The sequence below is a fragment of the Saimiri boliviensis genome, chromosome 12, assembly GCF_048565385.1.
Source record: "Saimiri boliviensis isolate mSaiBol1 chromosome 12, mSaiBol1.pri, whole genome shotgun sequence".
NCBI classification, from domain to species: Eukaryota; Metazoa; Chordata; class Mammalia; order Primates; family Cebidae; genus Saimiri; species Saimiri boliviensis.
Genome location: NC_133460.1, coordinates 27,580,483 through 27,596,993, shown reverse-complemented (window position 1 = coordinate 27,596,993; position 16,511 = coordinate 27,580,483). Strand labels below are relative to the sequence as shown.

Sequence of the window (16,511 nt, the reverse complement as noted above, 5' to 3'; positions counted from 1 at the left end):
ATGAAACAGGCCCAGGTGAGTGACATCAGCAAACCAGGCACATCTAGACTATGTGCTGGAACTTTTCTGAGCTCTTATGAAAATGTAATGTTGGTATTTTTTGTTTTAAGGGAAAAAAAGTTATTTCATAAACACATTTCTTTATAACCTCACTTTACTGTGTCCCAACTTCAGTGTTGTTGGGACAACCCTTTTAGACTGGGGGTCACTGGACAGGAAGTTCAGGGGCAGTGCCAGCCATGTAGGCCTTGAATCAGGCAGCCTTGACTATCAAACTTAATGTTCCCTGTGGTCTTGGCAAGACATCAGTGGATCTGCTACTTACTCTTCCTGAGCCCATTTTTCTGCAGCTCTAATTGGGCAGTAAGTTGCAAGGCTGCTGTGAGGCTAAGCAAGATCCTTTAAGTGCATGGTCTTCTATAAGTTGGAGGAGTCACTAATGATACCATAGAGTTGGGACATGTCATCCACATGCCCCATTCCATACTCCAAGGTCTTCCAGACATGCCCAGGAAAGATGACAACTACTGATCACCTTTCACCCAGGCACAGGCTTGGAGCCCACGCCCACGGCTGGACCCAGGGAGCGTGTCCCAGCCTGTCCTCCTCAGTCCCAGCAAGCCAGAAGTGAGGACTCAGAGGCATTCCAGGTATTTGGAGGGAATCCAGAAGGTCTCCAGGAAACTGTAAGTGCCGGAAAGAATCAGATGAAACTGCTATGTGACAGCCCATACTCAGCAAAAATAGAAAGGGGCAGCTGAATGAGAGTAAAATGAGGGATGGAATATTTGGAAGAAAGGACTTGGAGTTCATCAAGCCCCAATATTTTTACTTATTTTGCTATTAACTTATATCCTGTCACATTCCCAAAAGAATTAGACGTGGCAAACCAAGCATTATGTACAGGCCAGTCTGTGCCAGCCCAGCAACTTACAGCAGCTTGAAGGGAACAATTTGGTCCGATGTCCAATTCCTGCGAGTGAGGGAATAAGGCAGTGAGTGTGGAAGGCCATCCGTACCTCCCCTCCCCTGAGCTCTGGCAGCAGGCAAGGCCATGTGCCCAGCAGGCTGGGGTCCCCACCCCACGGCAGCTGTTCACATGTGTCCCAGGACCCCTTGGAGCACCTCATAGGAGACACTGAGCAGAAGCTGCAGGGCCTCACGCGGGAACCCTCACGCCCCCCTCACGTACCAGTTCTGGCTAATCATTCTCCAGTTTCAGTGACTTGGTCTCCAGGGGTTGCCGCACTTCAGGTGCTACCTAGACTCCTAGAATCACTGTGGTTGCCTGTGCAGAAGGCCAGGGAAGGGGACTTGCCATCTCCTCTCCCAGGGCGGCTGGAAGCCAAGAGGCCCTGAACACCTAGCTCCCTTGCTCGAGACCAGACTGCCCTGAGGAGTAAGTAAGCGCCTAAGCTCCTCACAGGATTGCTCCTAGCTCGCTTTCCTGCCTCACTCCACCCTTGCTCATGTCTCCTGGGAGCACTTCCCCACACATCTCTTGCACAGGAATCCTGGTCTCCAGAGCCCAGTCTAAAGCCCAAGGTAGACACCAGGGCTGCTTATCTCCTTGGACATCCCCTCTTAGAAAAGCACTGTGGCTTTGCAGTCTCCTCTACAACTTGTCTGTATGTCATCTGTAGGTCCCAGCTGATGGGACTGCTGCATATATACCTGTCTCAAGCTGAACCCAGATTCTCCTTTAGAAATGCTGGTCAAGCAGCTTCAGCACTCCACTGTAAGGCAATGTAAATGAAGGGTATAAGGGAAGGATTTGGGGTGGCTATTTGGGAACAGGGCTGCTGGGTGACCCTTCTACACACATGCAAAGGAGAAGCACGTGCAGGGGACCACATGGCCCACCCACTTCCTCAGGAGTCCCTGGACCTTGCGAGAGACCCCTACTTATGCTAAATCTCTTGTTCCTTTAATTTTACCAGAAGTAAAAGATCTCTGACCAGGCAACCATAGATGATCCTTTAAACACCCCAGGCACCTCCCCATCAATCAATGTCCTTGAGGGCAGGAGATGAGAGGAAACCCCGAGAGGCCACTGTCCCTGTCTGGGGCCATGTCCATTCTCGACATCCGCCCAGGTTGGGGATTTTCAGGAACCAGTGGTGGGGCAGTCCCCTGGAAGGCATGGAAAAGTCTGGGTGTCTGGAGCCTGGGACAGATACCAGAAAGTATAGAGATGGCCTAGGGGACACCAGAGACCCTAAAAGAGGCTGAGTTCCCAGCAACCACCAGATGTTTTACTTACAGATTGAGAGCCAGTGAGATTTTGAAATGGGTGGCATTCAGTTTTTCAAGACACCACTGTATCTTTAATTTATTAGCTTTCCATAAAAACACATAACATACACAATCTACAGTATAGAAAGTATAATTTACAAAAATATAACATCTTGGTTATTTTTTAGTATTCCCAGGTTACTGTATGTGTTATTTCAATATGCATGTTTAAACAACTCACACTCATTATGACTATCTCTGTGGGGAATGTCGTCAATGCCCTCCTCTTTTGTTGTTTTAAAATAAAATATATATATTAAGAAAAAAACCAACAGCGGTTACATGTGCATAATGTATGGATAAAAGCTCTGCAGTGGATTTTGAAAGGAAACACCCATTTACACCACGATTATCCTGTTTTCCAAAATCACTACGTGGCCCAAAGTGTTCTGAACATTTAAACAGAGTTCCTTCCGCGGGCAGGGAATGAGTGCCCTAGGATTTGCATAGTCTTCCTGCTCAATCATGAGATCATGGTCACATCAAGTCAACGTGTGGACACCTTTTGTTTTCAGGCCTTCAGAACGCTGGGCATGGACGAGGGGCCACTTTCAGGCCAGGGCTGATTCCTGAATTCCTTCAGGGACTCAGGCTGGCATTTAAGGGGCCAGTCACGAGCAATGAAAGACCCCAAAATGATGCCCTGGCGGACAGCTCTTTCTGGGCCCCGGCGATGTTGCCTATGAGCTCTGCTCTGTGTCTGCAGCTGCACCGCCAGTGAAGTCCTGGCTGAAGAAGGCTCCGAGAAGGCGGCTCTGCTGGGCATAGCTTCTTTCCACCCTGGAGCGGTCTCACCGGCAGGCACAGGTGTCCACGGACATGTTGGGGTACACCTTCAGAACCACATTTCGGTTCTCATCCAGGAAGAGGACCCCAAGGGAGTTCATCTTATCAGGAACACAGCAGGGCTCTGGGATGCCAGGGACAATGCCCACAGCCCTGACAATGCTCTGGATGGTGGCATGGTTGGACGGGCGGACGATCTGCAAGGTAGGAAAGGAGGAGGGTTACTCAGCTCTGCCCTCCTCCACCCACCCGTGCCATCCTCACAGTCCCAGCCCATACTGCTCTGCTGTTGTTCCCCGGCTGAGGCCACGGAAGAGGCGTCCACCTAGAGGAATGGACGAGATCCCAGGGCTGGGTACACGATTCTTCTAAAATCACACGTCTGTTGAATCCCGGGCTGAGGTCTGTAGGAAGCCCCAGGCCCCTAGGCTTCCCTGAGGCATGCTGTGTCCCCAACAAGGCACAGCCACATGGGGGCGCCTGAGTGTCACACATCCCTGCGGAGCACCAAGAACCAGGCAGAAGATGCCCAGAGGGAAAGCTCAGCAGACGCCAGCACAGCCCTGATCTCGGGATCTGAGGAGGACAGGCATGCTTCCCACGAGGTCGTGCTCTTGTCACTGAAGGGAAGGCCTGGCACGTGCATGGCAGCGTGACAGGCTGGACTCTGACATTTCCCAGGGGCTGCTCTGCCTGCATCCCCCCGACCCTTTTTTTTTTTTTTTGGTCAGCATAGCAATTTTATGGAGTGGGTATTGCCTGGACTTTACTGGGAAGACACCGAGGCTTAAAATGGCTGAATAACTTGACCAAGGCCCCCAGTAGAAAGTGACCTGGTTTGGGAAACTGCGCCCACCTCTGATAAGACAACCCAACCAGGCTGTCCACTTTGGAGTATCACCAGCCAAACAGGTTTTCCTATGTAGTGTGGTCGAGGAGGAAGCCCTCTTGTGTGCGGTGGTGGGAGGGGAGCAGGGCAGGGACACCTGCCTTTGCAGTGTTCTGGCTGGTGTCCCAGAAGGTGAGACAAGCCAGAGTGATAAGCTAAGCGCATGGCTGGCCAGCTGCAAGCCTGCAGGGTTCCGGGCTTGCATCTGGCTGGGTCCGTGCTAGGCCCTCTTAGCAGGCCCTATCTCTCTGTCAGGTACCTCCCTTCCTCTTTCTTGCATATACATGGTTTTGAGGAGAAACCATTTAATTCCCAAACATGTTACTGCTGTTCCATGTCTGGGTCTGGACTTCCCCATCTGGCTGATTTATTTAAGTTCAAATTGGATTTATGTACTGACTTCCTTTTCTTGGAGGGAAAGGCATGACCTGCACTGGGCAGAGTAACTAAGCAGAAGGAAACTGTGTGCTGAGCTTCGAGGGCTGACATCACAGGCAGCCAGGCTGCTGTAGGGCAGGCTGCACGGAGAGGGGTGGATTCAGCCACAGACCAGGCTGGAGCGAAGGTGAGAACAGGAAAGCCTGGGCTGCACAACAGACAAAACAGCCCAGTGCTGTGTGTCCTGCAGACCCTGTGCACAGTGAAGGCTGGTTGCCTGTGGATTCCTGCCCCGAGCTGCAAGGAGGAGGGAGCCACACTGGGAGAGCCACTGAGGCTAGCACTGTGCTGGTCACAGATCGCCACACCCTGGGGTACAGGCTGGGAACAGAAATGAGAGCCTTGGTCAGGAGGGAGCATCTGGGACCTGTCCTGTGTACAGGAGACAGCATCTACTCAACCTCTGCAGATAGTTGCTATGTGGGGATGCATTTCTAAAGAGATGAATTCTCTTGTATTTCAAGAAAATATTCTGATTTTGAAGTCCCAATTCAACCAAGACAATGAAAAACAGGGCCAAACACAACACATATGTGGGCAGCAACTATCCAACGGGCTGCCACTTGGTGACCTATGTCTATCTACGTCCTGCCTGGAACAGATGGGATAGTGCTTTATCCCCATTTTGCAGATGGGGAAACAGAGATCATGCAGGCTGAGGGGCTTGAAGGTAGCGGCAAAGCTGAGCCTTAGAATCTGACAACAGGTGGAAGGCACCCTACCTTAGGCATGGGGAATTCACATGCTCCCGCGCAGTAGTAGGCATCGAAAGATTTGGGTGAGATTATCCACTCATTCCAGCCGATGTCTGCGAAGTCCACCTTCAGATACCTCCGGGAGCATACCCTGGGCTCGCCCCACTGCTTCCTCCGGGCTTTCTGCATCGTCTTCTCGTCGAAGTCCAGCACCTGCGAGGAGGCAATGAACACCTCCTGGCCCTTCTTCCTGCGGTCTTTGCGCCCTGGCCTGGGTTTCAGCGCCCGGAAGGGGCTGGACCACAGCTGGTGCTTGTGGAAGTGCTGCGCGTGGGTGCGCGGCGGCCTCTCATCCAGCCCCGGCAGCTCGTTGTCCTGGAGGGGCCCGGTGGCCTGGGCGGCTCGGCGCACGCGGGGGTCTGCTGAGCTGTTGGGGGCTGCACCGGGCTCGGGGTCTCCGGCAGGGAAGGGGTCGTATCTCTGCAGCGTCACCGCCACGCTGTTGGGCTCCGAGATGGCCAGGTCGTTGGCGTAGACGAGGATGTAGGGCGCGTAGGGGCTGGGCCGGGGCACCCCGGAGTCCCGGGCCCCAGAATCCAGCTGGGCAGAGAGGAGCAGCTCGCCATCCCGGCGGGCCGCCTTGACGATGGGGGAGATGTCCTTGGCCTGCCACAGGCCGCGCGGCGGGGACGCCAGGGCCATGGCCCCGCGGAGTAGCCCCTGCGTGGCCGCGTTCTGCGAGAGGCTGCGGAAGAGCAAGTGCTGGCGTGGGGGCGGGCCCGGGGGCAGCGGGCCGCCTGAAACGTTCTTGGCCCGCGGCTTGCATAGCACCTCGCGCGCACGGGGCCACCGAGGCGGCTCTGAGTAGAAGTGGAAAGTGGCCGTAAGGATCATTTCCGAGTCCTGCATGGAAGTCAGGTTGAAGAAATACACGGCCTTCTGGTCGATCACTTCTGTGGGGGAAGGAGAGACCACAGGCTGTGAAGTTCTCCTTGGCGCTGCCTGCCGACGGTCTCCCCACCCAGGGCTGCAGGAGCAGTGCTCACCTAGCCACACTTCCAGGACGTGCCCCTCCCCTGCTTTGCTTCCTTCATTTCATGCAGTCCTCACATTAAACTGATGAGGGCGCCCTTTGCAGTCCTCAGTGCACAGGTGAGGAATTAAGGTTGAGATGGTCAATAGCCCACAGCAAACAAACAAACAAAAAGAAGCAGCAGCAGAGAAATAGAAGCAGACAGGGAGGCACTCAGGCCTGCAGACTCTACAGCTCCTGTTTGCTCCCCCTGCCCTCTACTGCCTCTGCATGCACAAATGAACAAATGTCACTGACACCTTCATTAAGTGCTCAGGGCAGCTTGGGTTGGGTCCAAGCCCTGCATCAAGGCAGCCCCTCCTGTATTTGCACAGCCCTCTATTTATGCAATCAGTTTTTAAGTGCACGCATTAAATACACTTCACACTAAACCCAAACATTCTTCCAAAAGAGATGAGATAAATAAACACTCATGCTTTCTGAGCACCTCCTAAGGGAAACCGGGGTGAAACGCGCAGCCATTTCGGCATCTGCTCTTTGTCCTGCCTGAAGACTTTTAAGATTTTTTTTAAAAAAAGCAAAGAGCAATATCAGAATTACACAAGGCCACTTGACTAAATCTTCAAGGTCCAGGTAAGGACCGGGAAGTCTCAACCATTACATCTCCAACTTGGGTGAAGAATGATCCAGCTCCTATTTCCCTGGGGCTGATGGCCACTCCTTCCTATTTGTCTGGGGGAAGCAGGCTTTCCCCAAGGCCCCAGGGCAGCACAGCCACGTCTGCAGCTCCAGGAGGCTGCCCACGCCTTGGCAGCAGCATGACTATCGTGTCTGATTCAGGTTTCAATCACCTAAACATTATTATCTATCAGTGAGCACTCTCAGATAGCCAAGTCCCCTCTAGGCTTCGGAGCGGTGAGGAGTCTCTCCTGGTGCCTCCCTGGTATGCTACACACTTCACAGGACACCAGAGAGGCCAGGTGGGCTTTCTGCTTCCCACTGCTTCCTTTCCTGACAACCAAGTGTCCTTCTGCTGGGGAACATCTGGAGAGGAGCAGAGCTGCCAAGCCCGGGAAGTATGGTGGGGGGACACTGAGCTCTCTTGGGGCATGGATGGGGGCCACACCTCTCTGACACCTGTACCCACAGGATCTGCTGGGATTTTTTTTTAACAGAAATATTCCACTTCCTCTTCTTTGTTTCTGTTGGGAAGAAGGCATAATTCAATTGGGATTGTTCTCATCCTCTTAAGGGACACGAAAGGGAAGAAACAGAGAAGCACATGTAAGGAGGACCCGATAGAGAAAGGCCGGTAAAGGCTCAGGTGACACTTACCTTATTTAATCCTCACAACACACCTGCCAGGGCAGTGTTGCAGCCCCTCAACCTGCTCCACATGTCAGCAGCAGCCCAGGGTCTCCAGGCACATTTGAACGTGGCTCCCCCAAGCCTATGGCCTTAACTGCATAACAATGACTTCACATTTTAATCAGCACCCCAGGGGACTCTGGCCCTTTGGGAAGTGAGCAGCAGCTGATAGCTCATTCTGGTAGTAGTGACTGTGTATTTGCAGCATCTGCGTTGACCTATGGGTAGGGTGAAAGTTCACCAATAATGCTGCACCCCCACCCCTAAGCTAAGAAATGCCTTAGGAACCAAGCTTTCAGGACTCAGTCGGGCCACTCCCTGAGCCTTGCTTTCCCCATCTGCCTCACAAGAACAACAGCCTCTATCTCACGTAGAGGATTACCTGGAGGATCACAGAAATAACCTAGTGAAATGCCAGGCACAAAGGAGATGCCTCCAAATGTACTTTCTGCCACTTGCATCTGAAGGACCAAGGAGCAAGCTCCCCTCCATCCACTAGGGTACCTTGCATTCACCAGTCCAAGTATCTGAGCTGCAACACAGCCAACACAGCACATGTTTTTTTTTTTTTTTAATCTAGTTCAAGTCACAACTCTTCCATTGTTCTGCTAACAGATTCAGAGTGGGATGGAGCCTTTGAGGTTATGCAAAAGGGTATGAGTCCTACCTCCATGTGGCTTGAACACAGCCAGAGGAGGAGGCTGGAGGCTCACCCCTCACTGGGAAGCCGGCTCCGTGAAGACCCTCTCTGCTGGGGACTGCTGGGGACAAGATAGGTCACCCCCAGCCCCAGTGCATGAGGGCCACAGACTGGCCCTCTCTCTGGATGTGCCTGCATGTACGCAGTGCAGGGGGCTCCAGGTTGTGGCTCAGAGAAGAAACCTCAACCTGAAGGCTCTCAGTTTTACTGAGCCCAGGCCATAAAAGAGAAGCCCCGAAGAGAAAGTCCTTATTTCCTACGATGGGTGCCGGTGCCCTGCGGGTCATGTCTTTTCTCTCTGCTTTCTTCTCTCCCTTCTTCCCTTCTTTTTTCTTCTCCTCTTTCCCCTTTTCTATCCACCCTCTTTTCCTTTCTTTCTTCTTCTTCTCTTTGTTTTCCCAATAAACATTTGTAAAACTCCTACTGGGGGCTAAGTTGGGCTGACCAGGGTCATAGCAAAGTTGCCCAGGAGGAGTTCAGCCTAGAAGGGAGACAGACTCGTCATGGCCATGATGACCATCTTCAGTGTACCCTCATGTCACAGTTTTATAGAGCACTGTCCAAGTGAGGCCCTTAGTGGGCTGGGTGCATTCTATCACAGGTCACGCCCAAGCTTGGAGCCCTCCATTGCCCCCAAATAAAACTCAACCCCTTACCAAGGCCTTACTTTATCGGGCCTGCCTACCTCTGGAACTTTATCTCCTATCCTCAGCCCAACTCTATCCCTCTGCCCCCATCACACTGGCCTTCTTGTCCTTCCAACATGTGGCCTTCTTCTCAGGACTATGCTCCACACTTCCTTCCACCTTCATGGCTCCCTATCCAGGTACCAATCAGCCCTCTTCAGGTATCTGCTCGAATGGAACCTCCCACAATGGGTCCCTTGGGCTCCCATGGCTGGACAAGCAGCCCCATCACTCTGTCTGTTCCTGATTCTTTGACCTTCCTGACACCCTGCTCTATACTGATTTGTTCATTGCTCTTATCATTCACCCTAAAACACAAACTCTAACAGGACAGGGCATTGCCAGTTTTATTCACTACTGCACCCCTAGACCCCAGCATAAGGCTCAGGTGTCAGCTGGAGCTCAGAGATGCATGTTGAATGATGGGATTCTCTGCGCAAAGCCTGCCCAAGTGCGGACAAGAGAAAAGTGTGGTCTGTTGTTTCAGTTAACACTGGAGGTTCCAGACATGCTGCTCTAGAATGCAGTAACCACAGTCTAAAGAAATTCAGAAATCCTCATTCTTTACAAAGATGCAGCTGATAATGCAAAGCCTATTGGAGACAGTGGACAGCCAGATCTTTAGCCTGACTTCCCCTTGAGCTTCAGTGTTCCCATCTTTAAATTGGAACAAAATTGTTTATTAATTATGACATTCTAAGCTCCAAGTGCATGTGCTCAGCCTTGCGCTGAGTGTCTTCCATGCTTGATTCATCATTTCCACCATGAGGAGAGTAGGGAGGGGTCATTCATTCTGTGAACCAAGAGCTGAAGCTTCAGAGAGGATGTGCAATTTGCCTAAAGTCACACAGTTGGCAAGGGGTGGAGTCAGGGCTTGTACCCAGGTCTGTGTGACCCCAAGCCCATGCCTTTTGCCTCTCTGTGTGTTCTGGATGTGTTCATGATCTGCCTAAGAGCAAATGGACAAAGATCACGTGCTGTGAACTGCAGCATGTTTTGCAAACAGAGGTCATTATTTTGATATTTTGAAGTTCTCACTCCCTAAGAAGGGAAAGACTAACTTTATTTAGACAAGCTGATCACTCAGAGGCTCTTGGGAATTCCCAGAACTGTGATCAGGTCCACTTTGCTGGGCATCTAACCTCCTTTCTGAGGGCAGTGGGGATGGGACTGGGGGAAGGGACCTTCTCATCCAAAGGTCTGTCCAGCCCCCCTGCTGGTCAACTCTCAGCCAAGAGCAGCCCCTCAGATGCTCTGCCCTAGGTAAAAAGACTTCAAGACATTTTGGAGATCTGTCCTTTCACCCACTAACCCTCAAACAGCCATCAGGGCAATCAGAGTGAGAACACTGGGCTTAGATGCACGAATCAACAGAAGCTGGAGGAAGGGGCAGTGGGAAGGGGCAGTGGGCCAGACGGTGCTGCAGAGAAGAGCAGGGAACTAAAACGGATTTAGTACTTACTGCCCATTTCCATGCAGGCTGTAGGGTTGAGGTTCAACTCCTGCTTGCATCCCTTACTAGCTTTGGGGCCGCAGGCAAGTCATGGAAGCACTCTGTGCCTCAGTTTCCTCCTCCATAAACTGGATAGAGTATTTGCACCTCCAAAAGTTACTGCGAGATCAACTCTGCAGAGCGCACTAGCACCACTGTGCCTGGCACCCAGCAAGGGCTCAGAACAGCTGTGGCCGCCGGAGCTGTTGCCACCCTCAGGGCACCACACCCTTACTCCCTGACCTCCTGTCCGGTTGGAGGCCTCCCTTTCCCTCCAGCCCCTCCAGCAGGAGCCTGATAGCTCTGACCTCTCTCCCTCCCACTTTTAACCAATCTCTGGGCTCTGTTTGCTCCGCTTCCTGTTTCTACACAACCATCCTGAGCACAGCATCTTTCCGCCCTGCATTCAGGGCCCGGGACCCAACCACAACAGTGATGGCAGAGCTCTGTGGCCTCTTACGTCACACCACTCGTGCCTCAAAAGCAAATCGTCTATTAGAGGTGAAAGGTTAAGATCTTTACTATGTAAAGAATATCTGCATATCAGGAAGAGAAAGCAGGCATCCCCATACAAGGAGGCAGTTTCCACAGGAAAAAGTGCAAATGGCCAGCAGGCACGGGGAGAAGTTCACGATGACCAGTACTGAAGAGAAGTAATTTCAAATGGAAATACCTGCAGGTTTTACCTACATGCTGAAAATATAATCCATAAAAGCTATGGATATTTGTGAGATATATGCACCTATATCTCACATATATCTATCTTATATATATCCATATATGTCTTACATATAAGGGTAAAACAATGGAGGTATGAATAGATAGTGGAGATAGATAGATAGATAGGCAGATAAATGATATAGCTGGAATGATTCTACCAAAATATCACACTAACAACTCTGGTTATATCTGGCTATGTGATTAGGGATGACTTATGCGCTTTACTTTGATTTGCTATAATTTCCAAATTTTCCCCAATAAGCATGCATTTCATATAATCGCTCTCTCTCCTTTCTCCCTCTTTCCCTGCAGTCCTTCCTCTTCCTCTCTCTTCTCTCTCTCCCTTCCCTCCTTCTTTCTCTCCCTCCCTTCTTTCCTCTCTCCCTCCCTCCCTCCCTCCTTCCGTCTCTCATGCACGCTGCCTGTGGGGGACACACTCATAATACTCCTGGCTCTCCATGGCCTGCTTGCTTGTCCTCCTCCATCTCCTGCCTTTCTCTCCTTGCGTTATCTTCTCATTAAAACCAAACTCCTGCCAGTCTCTAAACACAGTGGACTGCTTCACTTCTGCACCTGGCTAAGCCCCACCTGCCCTTCAAAGTGGCTGGGGCCTGGCCCACTCTGGGAAGACCTTCAGGGTCCCAACCAAAGGCCCCACCCCTGCCAGGTCAATGGGCCCTTGGGTTCCTGCAGCACCCCAACCCTCCTTCCTCCATTGGCACCCCAGGCCCACTGCCCTATTCTGCTGCTTACTTTGATCCGCCCTGCCAGTTTATGAACTTTTCTGGGCATCTTTGTGTCCCCTGAGCTTACAGCACTTGCCACCAAACCAAGCGCTTAGGATATACTTGGGGAACTAAAATTAACTTGAATTGTGGCATTTTTGACAGGCGAGTATGTAGTATTATTCTCATTTTAGAGATGACAAAAACCAACTCAGTATCACACTGGTAGGTGGCAAAGCTTAAATCTAAACACAGGTCATTCAGTGGGGATTGGGGGTGGTTTAACCTTAACCCTTAGGGTCAGGCTCGCGGGCTTTCTCCACTGATGCAAATTTAATAGGGAACAAAATGTACTTCAGGAAGCAATAGGAAGGGAAGGAAGGGGTGGCTGTATAATAACTGCAAGAGCTAATACATCATTGACACTTCCATGTGTCAAGAATGGTGTAAGCACTTGACATACCTCAGTTCCCATTAAAAAAAAATCTTATAAGAAAGGCAGCATCATTACCTCCATTTAGAAGTAAACAAACAAACAAACAAAACAACAACAACAACAAAAAAAAACGGAGTCACAGACAACTTCAGTCCCTTGCCCAGATCGTAAAATTGGGATTTGGACCCCACCAGGCCAGCTCACAGCCAGCACTTGGCAGCTGAGCTGCGCTGCCTGGTAGCAGGTGAGGCATAGTTGTGTGCTGCAGGCTGTGGGGATGGAGGCATTTGTTCTTCAGGATGAGCTGCTACCCTACTGAGGCAGGAGATACCCACCACTGGGGAACAGACTGAGACTTAGACGTTCTCAGACCAGAGCTGAAGCCTACTACATGGGTGGCATCATCCATGAGAGAAGGGTACCTGCCCAAACTCATACCTCCTCACAGATGGGTTACTGGATCAGGAAGCAGGTGCATCTGAGGGCAGGCAAGAGACTGGGTGAGAAACACATAGATGAATCGAGGAAGGGGAGGATCAAGCAACCTGCCTGGGTCCCCACTGTATGTAAGGCACAAAACCTACTTAGCTCATTTAATCCTCACCTCTTCACTGTACCACAAGGGAACTGATGCTCAGAGAGGTAAGCTAATCTGTGCCACAGCACACAGCTGGTAGCTGGTACAGCTGGGATTCACACTCAAATGTGCCTTAGGCTTCCAAAGAAGAGGGATTTGTCAAACACTCTGGACTGTACCAGAATCCGGATTTCCCAGGTTTGTCTGTTTCGTCCTACCTCTCCCAGACCCTGGTCATAGCTCTGATGGAGATGGTAAGGTGTGGGGAGTGGCAGAGAGAATAGCAATGGCCTGGCAGATGGGAGGTGCCAACCCCTGCCCCTCTGAACCACTCCTGAATCTCAGTTTTCTTATCTGTAAAGTGGAAGTGCTGGATTTGAGGTACTGTCTTCAGGTCCTTTTTGAGAATAATATTCTGAACGCCACTGTTACTTGTACTACCCCTTTTCTGTGAAAACAGAATGACACAAGCGGGCATCTCTACGCCTGGCTGCAGCAAGTGGCTGGGCTCAGTGGGCAGGCTCACCCATGTTGCAGCAGTGACCCTGCTGGCTTCAAGGATTGAGTTAACAGAGATGCAAGGTCAAGCCTAAACCCACAAGAATACACAATACTTAGCACAATTCTTTGTGCTGGAGAATCCCATACATCAACACTTAATCTGGCCAGTGCTGGGCTCTGAGCTTACACATACGACCTCATTTCATCTTTCCTTCAGCCCCACAGGGGAGATACTGGCAAGCCTTATCCATTTTATCGATGAATACGCTCAAGTCCACATAGCTTTAGTGATTTACCCAAAGTCATATCCATGCCAAATGATTCTTAAATGGCTTAATTTAACAATGTTCCTCCAGAAATGGACCCCACATGGTGCAAGAAAGTTATGAATGAGGATGGAGTTAGATCCAATTGGCCCGGAGCCCAGGGCCACTGACCTGGTTGGTCTGCTAAGTGGAGGAGGAGGGCATGGGGCCTCTTTGTGCCAGGGGCTCCCCAGTTCATGGTTACGGGATGCCACAGATGTTACCTTGAGTCACACAGTCAGTGATAAACCTGACCCCAGGCTGTCTAGCCCCACAGCCGGGCTTGTTTCCCTCTCCCTCAGGGGGGAGCCTGTAGACTGCAGATTTTTCTCCTGTTGAATGACCTCATCCTCTACAGAGCTGCAGGGGACCCTCACCCACATTTTCTGGAACAGTATTCTGCAACCAGGAGTAATCACCATGACAACCAGTGTCTTCTCACCACCCCTGTGGCCCAGGTGGCACCTCCTCTCTACCCAGGGCCTGCAAAGGTGGGCGGGCTGATGAGGCAGGAGCCTGAAAGCGCTCTCAGAGCAGGGTAGCCTGGGCCTCTGCAAGTGCCCTCTGCTCAGCTCCATCCAACGGGCTGGGAAAGGGGAAAGATGGGACAGATACTGGAGCCCAGCAGAGTGTTCCCACTGACTAAGCCCCTGGACCCTTCCTTAAACCCCTGCGGTCTGAACGCTTCATACCAGTGCGTGGAAGTCCTCAGTCCGGGACAGCCAAGGCCCTTCTCAGTCCACTCGGCTTCCCGCGGCACAGGAGTCATGACGGCCACCAGCCAGAGGCTGCTGCTTCTTGATAGGGCCCAGTGCCTGGGACTTCTGTCAGCACTACCTATGTTCACCGCCTGTGCCCTCCTCATTTGTAAAGTGCCTACATAATTGACCCTATGACAGGGATACTCCCCTGGCCCATGTCCCGTCTGCCACTATGTGCTTAGAGCCTTATGTAGGGGAAGTCTGTGTCCAGCAGTGTGGGAGCACCCCAGGGGCAGGACCTTTGTGCCACCCTGTGCCACTCTTGAGGTTCAGGGTCTGGCATGGAGAGATCGGTGAATTATTAGTGAAAGAATGAATGAACCACTCACCGCTGGCCAGACTGAAGAGGAAAAGTAGAGGCGCGCGGGTGGGGAGACAGAAAAGTGAGGAAGGCGGAGAATGGGGAGAAGGGGTCCCCGGGGCACCCTCTACTTACCCAGCCTGGCCCGGAAGCTGCGGACCGTGTTGCCCCCTCCGGGTCTCGCGCCCTGCCGGCTGTACTTCTCATAGAGCCGGTGCATGTGGACAGCGACCATGTCCTGGGCGCCGGGGCCCAGCGTGGCAGCCGCGTCCCCAGGGAGCCGCTGGGGATCCCCGTCCCCCTGCAGGCCGTCGGCGGCGGCGGGCGGTGCGGACCAGGCGCGGGCCATGTGGCTGCCGCCCGCGTCCCGGAGTAGCAGCAGAAGCAGCGGCAGCAGTTGGGGCCCGGGTCCCCGGCTGGTCCGAGCGGGGTCACGAGCCATGGCGCGGTGAGGGCGGCGAAGGGCGAAGTCCAGGAGGAGGAGGGCGAGCGCGGGCGCACCGGAGGCTGCAGACGGATCTCGCGGCGGGAGGGCGCGCGGGGAGCCCGGGCAGCACGGCGCTGGGTACCGAGGTCCGCCTGGGGCGAGGGGCTTAGCGGGGGTGGCAGCGAGCGCGTGGTCTGTGGGTCCAGGCGACCCGAGCCCCGGGCCGGCAGTCACTGCCGTCCGGAGCAACGCAGAGCCGAACCGAGCCCTAGCCGGCGCGCTGCCTCGGCGCACTCGCGCCACGAAACTTTGCAGCTCACAGCGCTCCCGGCCCGGCGGGTTCGAGGGGAGGGGCGGGGCGGGGCGGGGCGGCCGGCGGCGCCCTCGGGGGAACCCGGCTGCACGCCCCGGACCTCTGGGGCTGCCGGCGAGAGGGCCGTCCCCGGCCGGGCTGCAGTGTGGGTGCGCCCGTGTGTGGCGGCGTGCGCGCGCCGGGGAGTGCGCCCGCGAATGTGGGGGGCGTGGGCGTGGGCGAGCGCGCTCCCCGCTCCCCTGCCGAGAGCCCGAGACCCAGCCCCGCGGCCGGCTCCTGTGTGTCGGCGCCGCAGCCTGGCCTGGCCGCGAGGGGGGCTGGGCTGCATTTGGAGGGGGGCTTGCCTGCTGGGTTGCCCCTGCAAAGGCATGCGATGGCTATGTGGTTGCAAGATGACAGCTCCCCTGTGAGGACCAGAGAAGGGAGGTGTGTGCCCCAGTTGCCTCTGAGCCGGCGTGCGTCCAAAATGCGAGTGTGGGGAGCAGGGATCCCCTCTGGGCTGACTCCGAAAAGAGAAGCCCTCACCCCAAAGCTCATGGCGTCCAAGGCAAGTGGAACAAGATCCTGATTAAAATTCAGAATTAGCTGATTAACCGTCGCCTTATTTGGCAACAGTAATTCCAGTTGTCGAAGGAAAACATCAAAGGTTCTTAATCTTTGGACATGTAGCCTTCAGGATTGTAGGGGTAAGACATGCTTTCAATTTGCCTTTCAAAATATGTCCAAAGCATCAGGAGGACAGAAAGCAGTGGCTTTCCCAAGAAGGCTTCCCAGTGAAGTGAGGGTGTAGTGAGTCCCTGGCCCCTGCCCCTCAGCTTAACCCTGGGGCAGAAGGTCCTGAACTTTATCTTGCCTCTAGCAGGATTTCTTCCCCATGGATAGAATTTAAGGGCTCCTATGAACTTGGTGGGGGAAAAAAAATACATCTTTATTTTCATTAACTGTAGCTGAAACTTACCATTAACTAATATTATAAATGCAAGCAACCAACCACAGGGGTATTAGTGACTTTGTCACCGATAGGCACCATCCACAGATATTTTCACATCGTGTGAGAGTGGTT

At 53.0% G+C, this 16,511-nt stretch overlaps 1 protein-coding gene across 1 annotated transcript; it reads right to left on the bottom strand.

The window, feature by feature from the left end:
* Positions 1 to 2,300: 2,300 nt before the first annotated feature.
* On the bottom strand, positions 2,301 to 15,611 carry GDF10 (growth differentiation factor 10). Its single transcript, XM_010340841.3, has 3 exons — positions 14,844 to 15,611; positions 5,131 to 6,056; positions 2,301 to 3,278 (listed from the first exon to the last, which is right to left on the bottom strand). Exons 1-3 carry the CDS (start codon positions 15,148 to 15,150, stop codon positions 3,087 to 3,089), a joined length of 1,425 nt encoding a protein of 474 aa, XP_010339143.2. The 5' UTR covers positions 15,151 to 15,611; the 3' UTR covers positions 2,301 to 3,086.
* Positions 15,612 to 16,511: the final 900 nt, after the last annotated feature.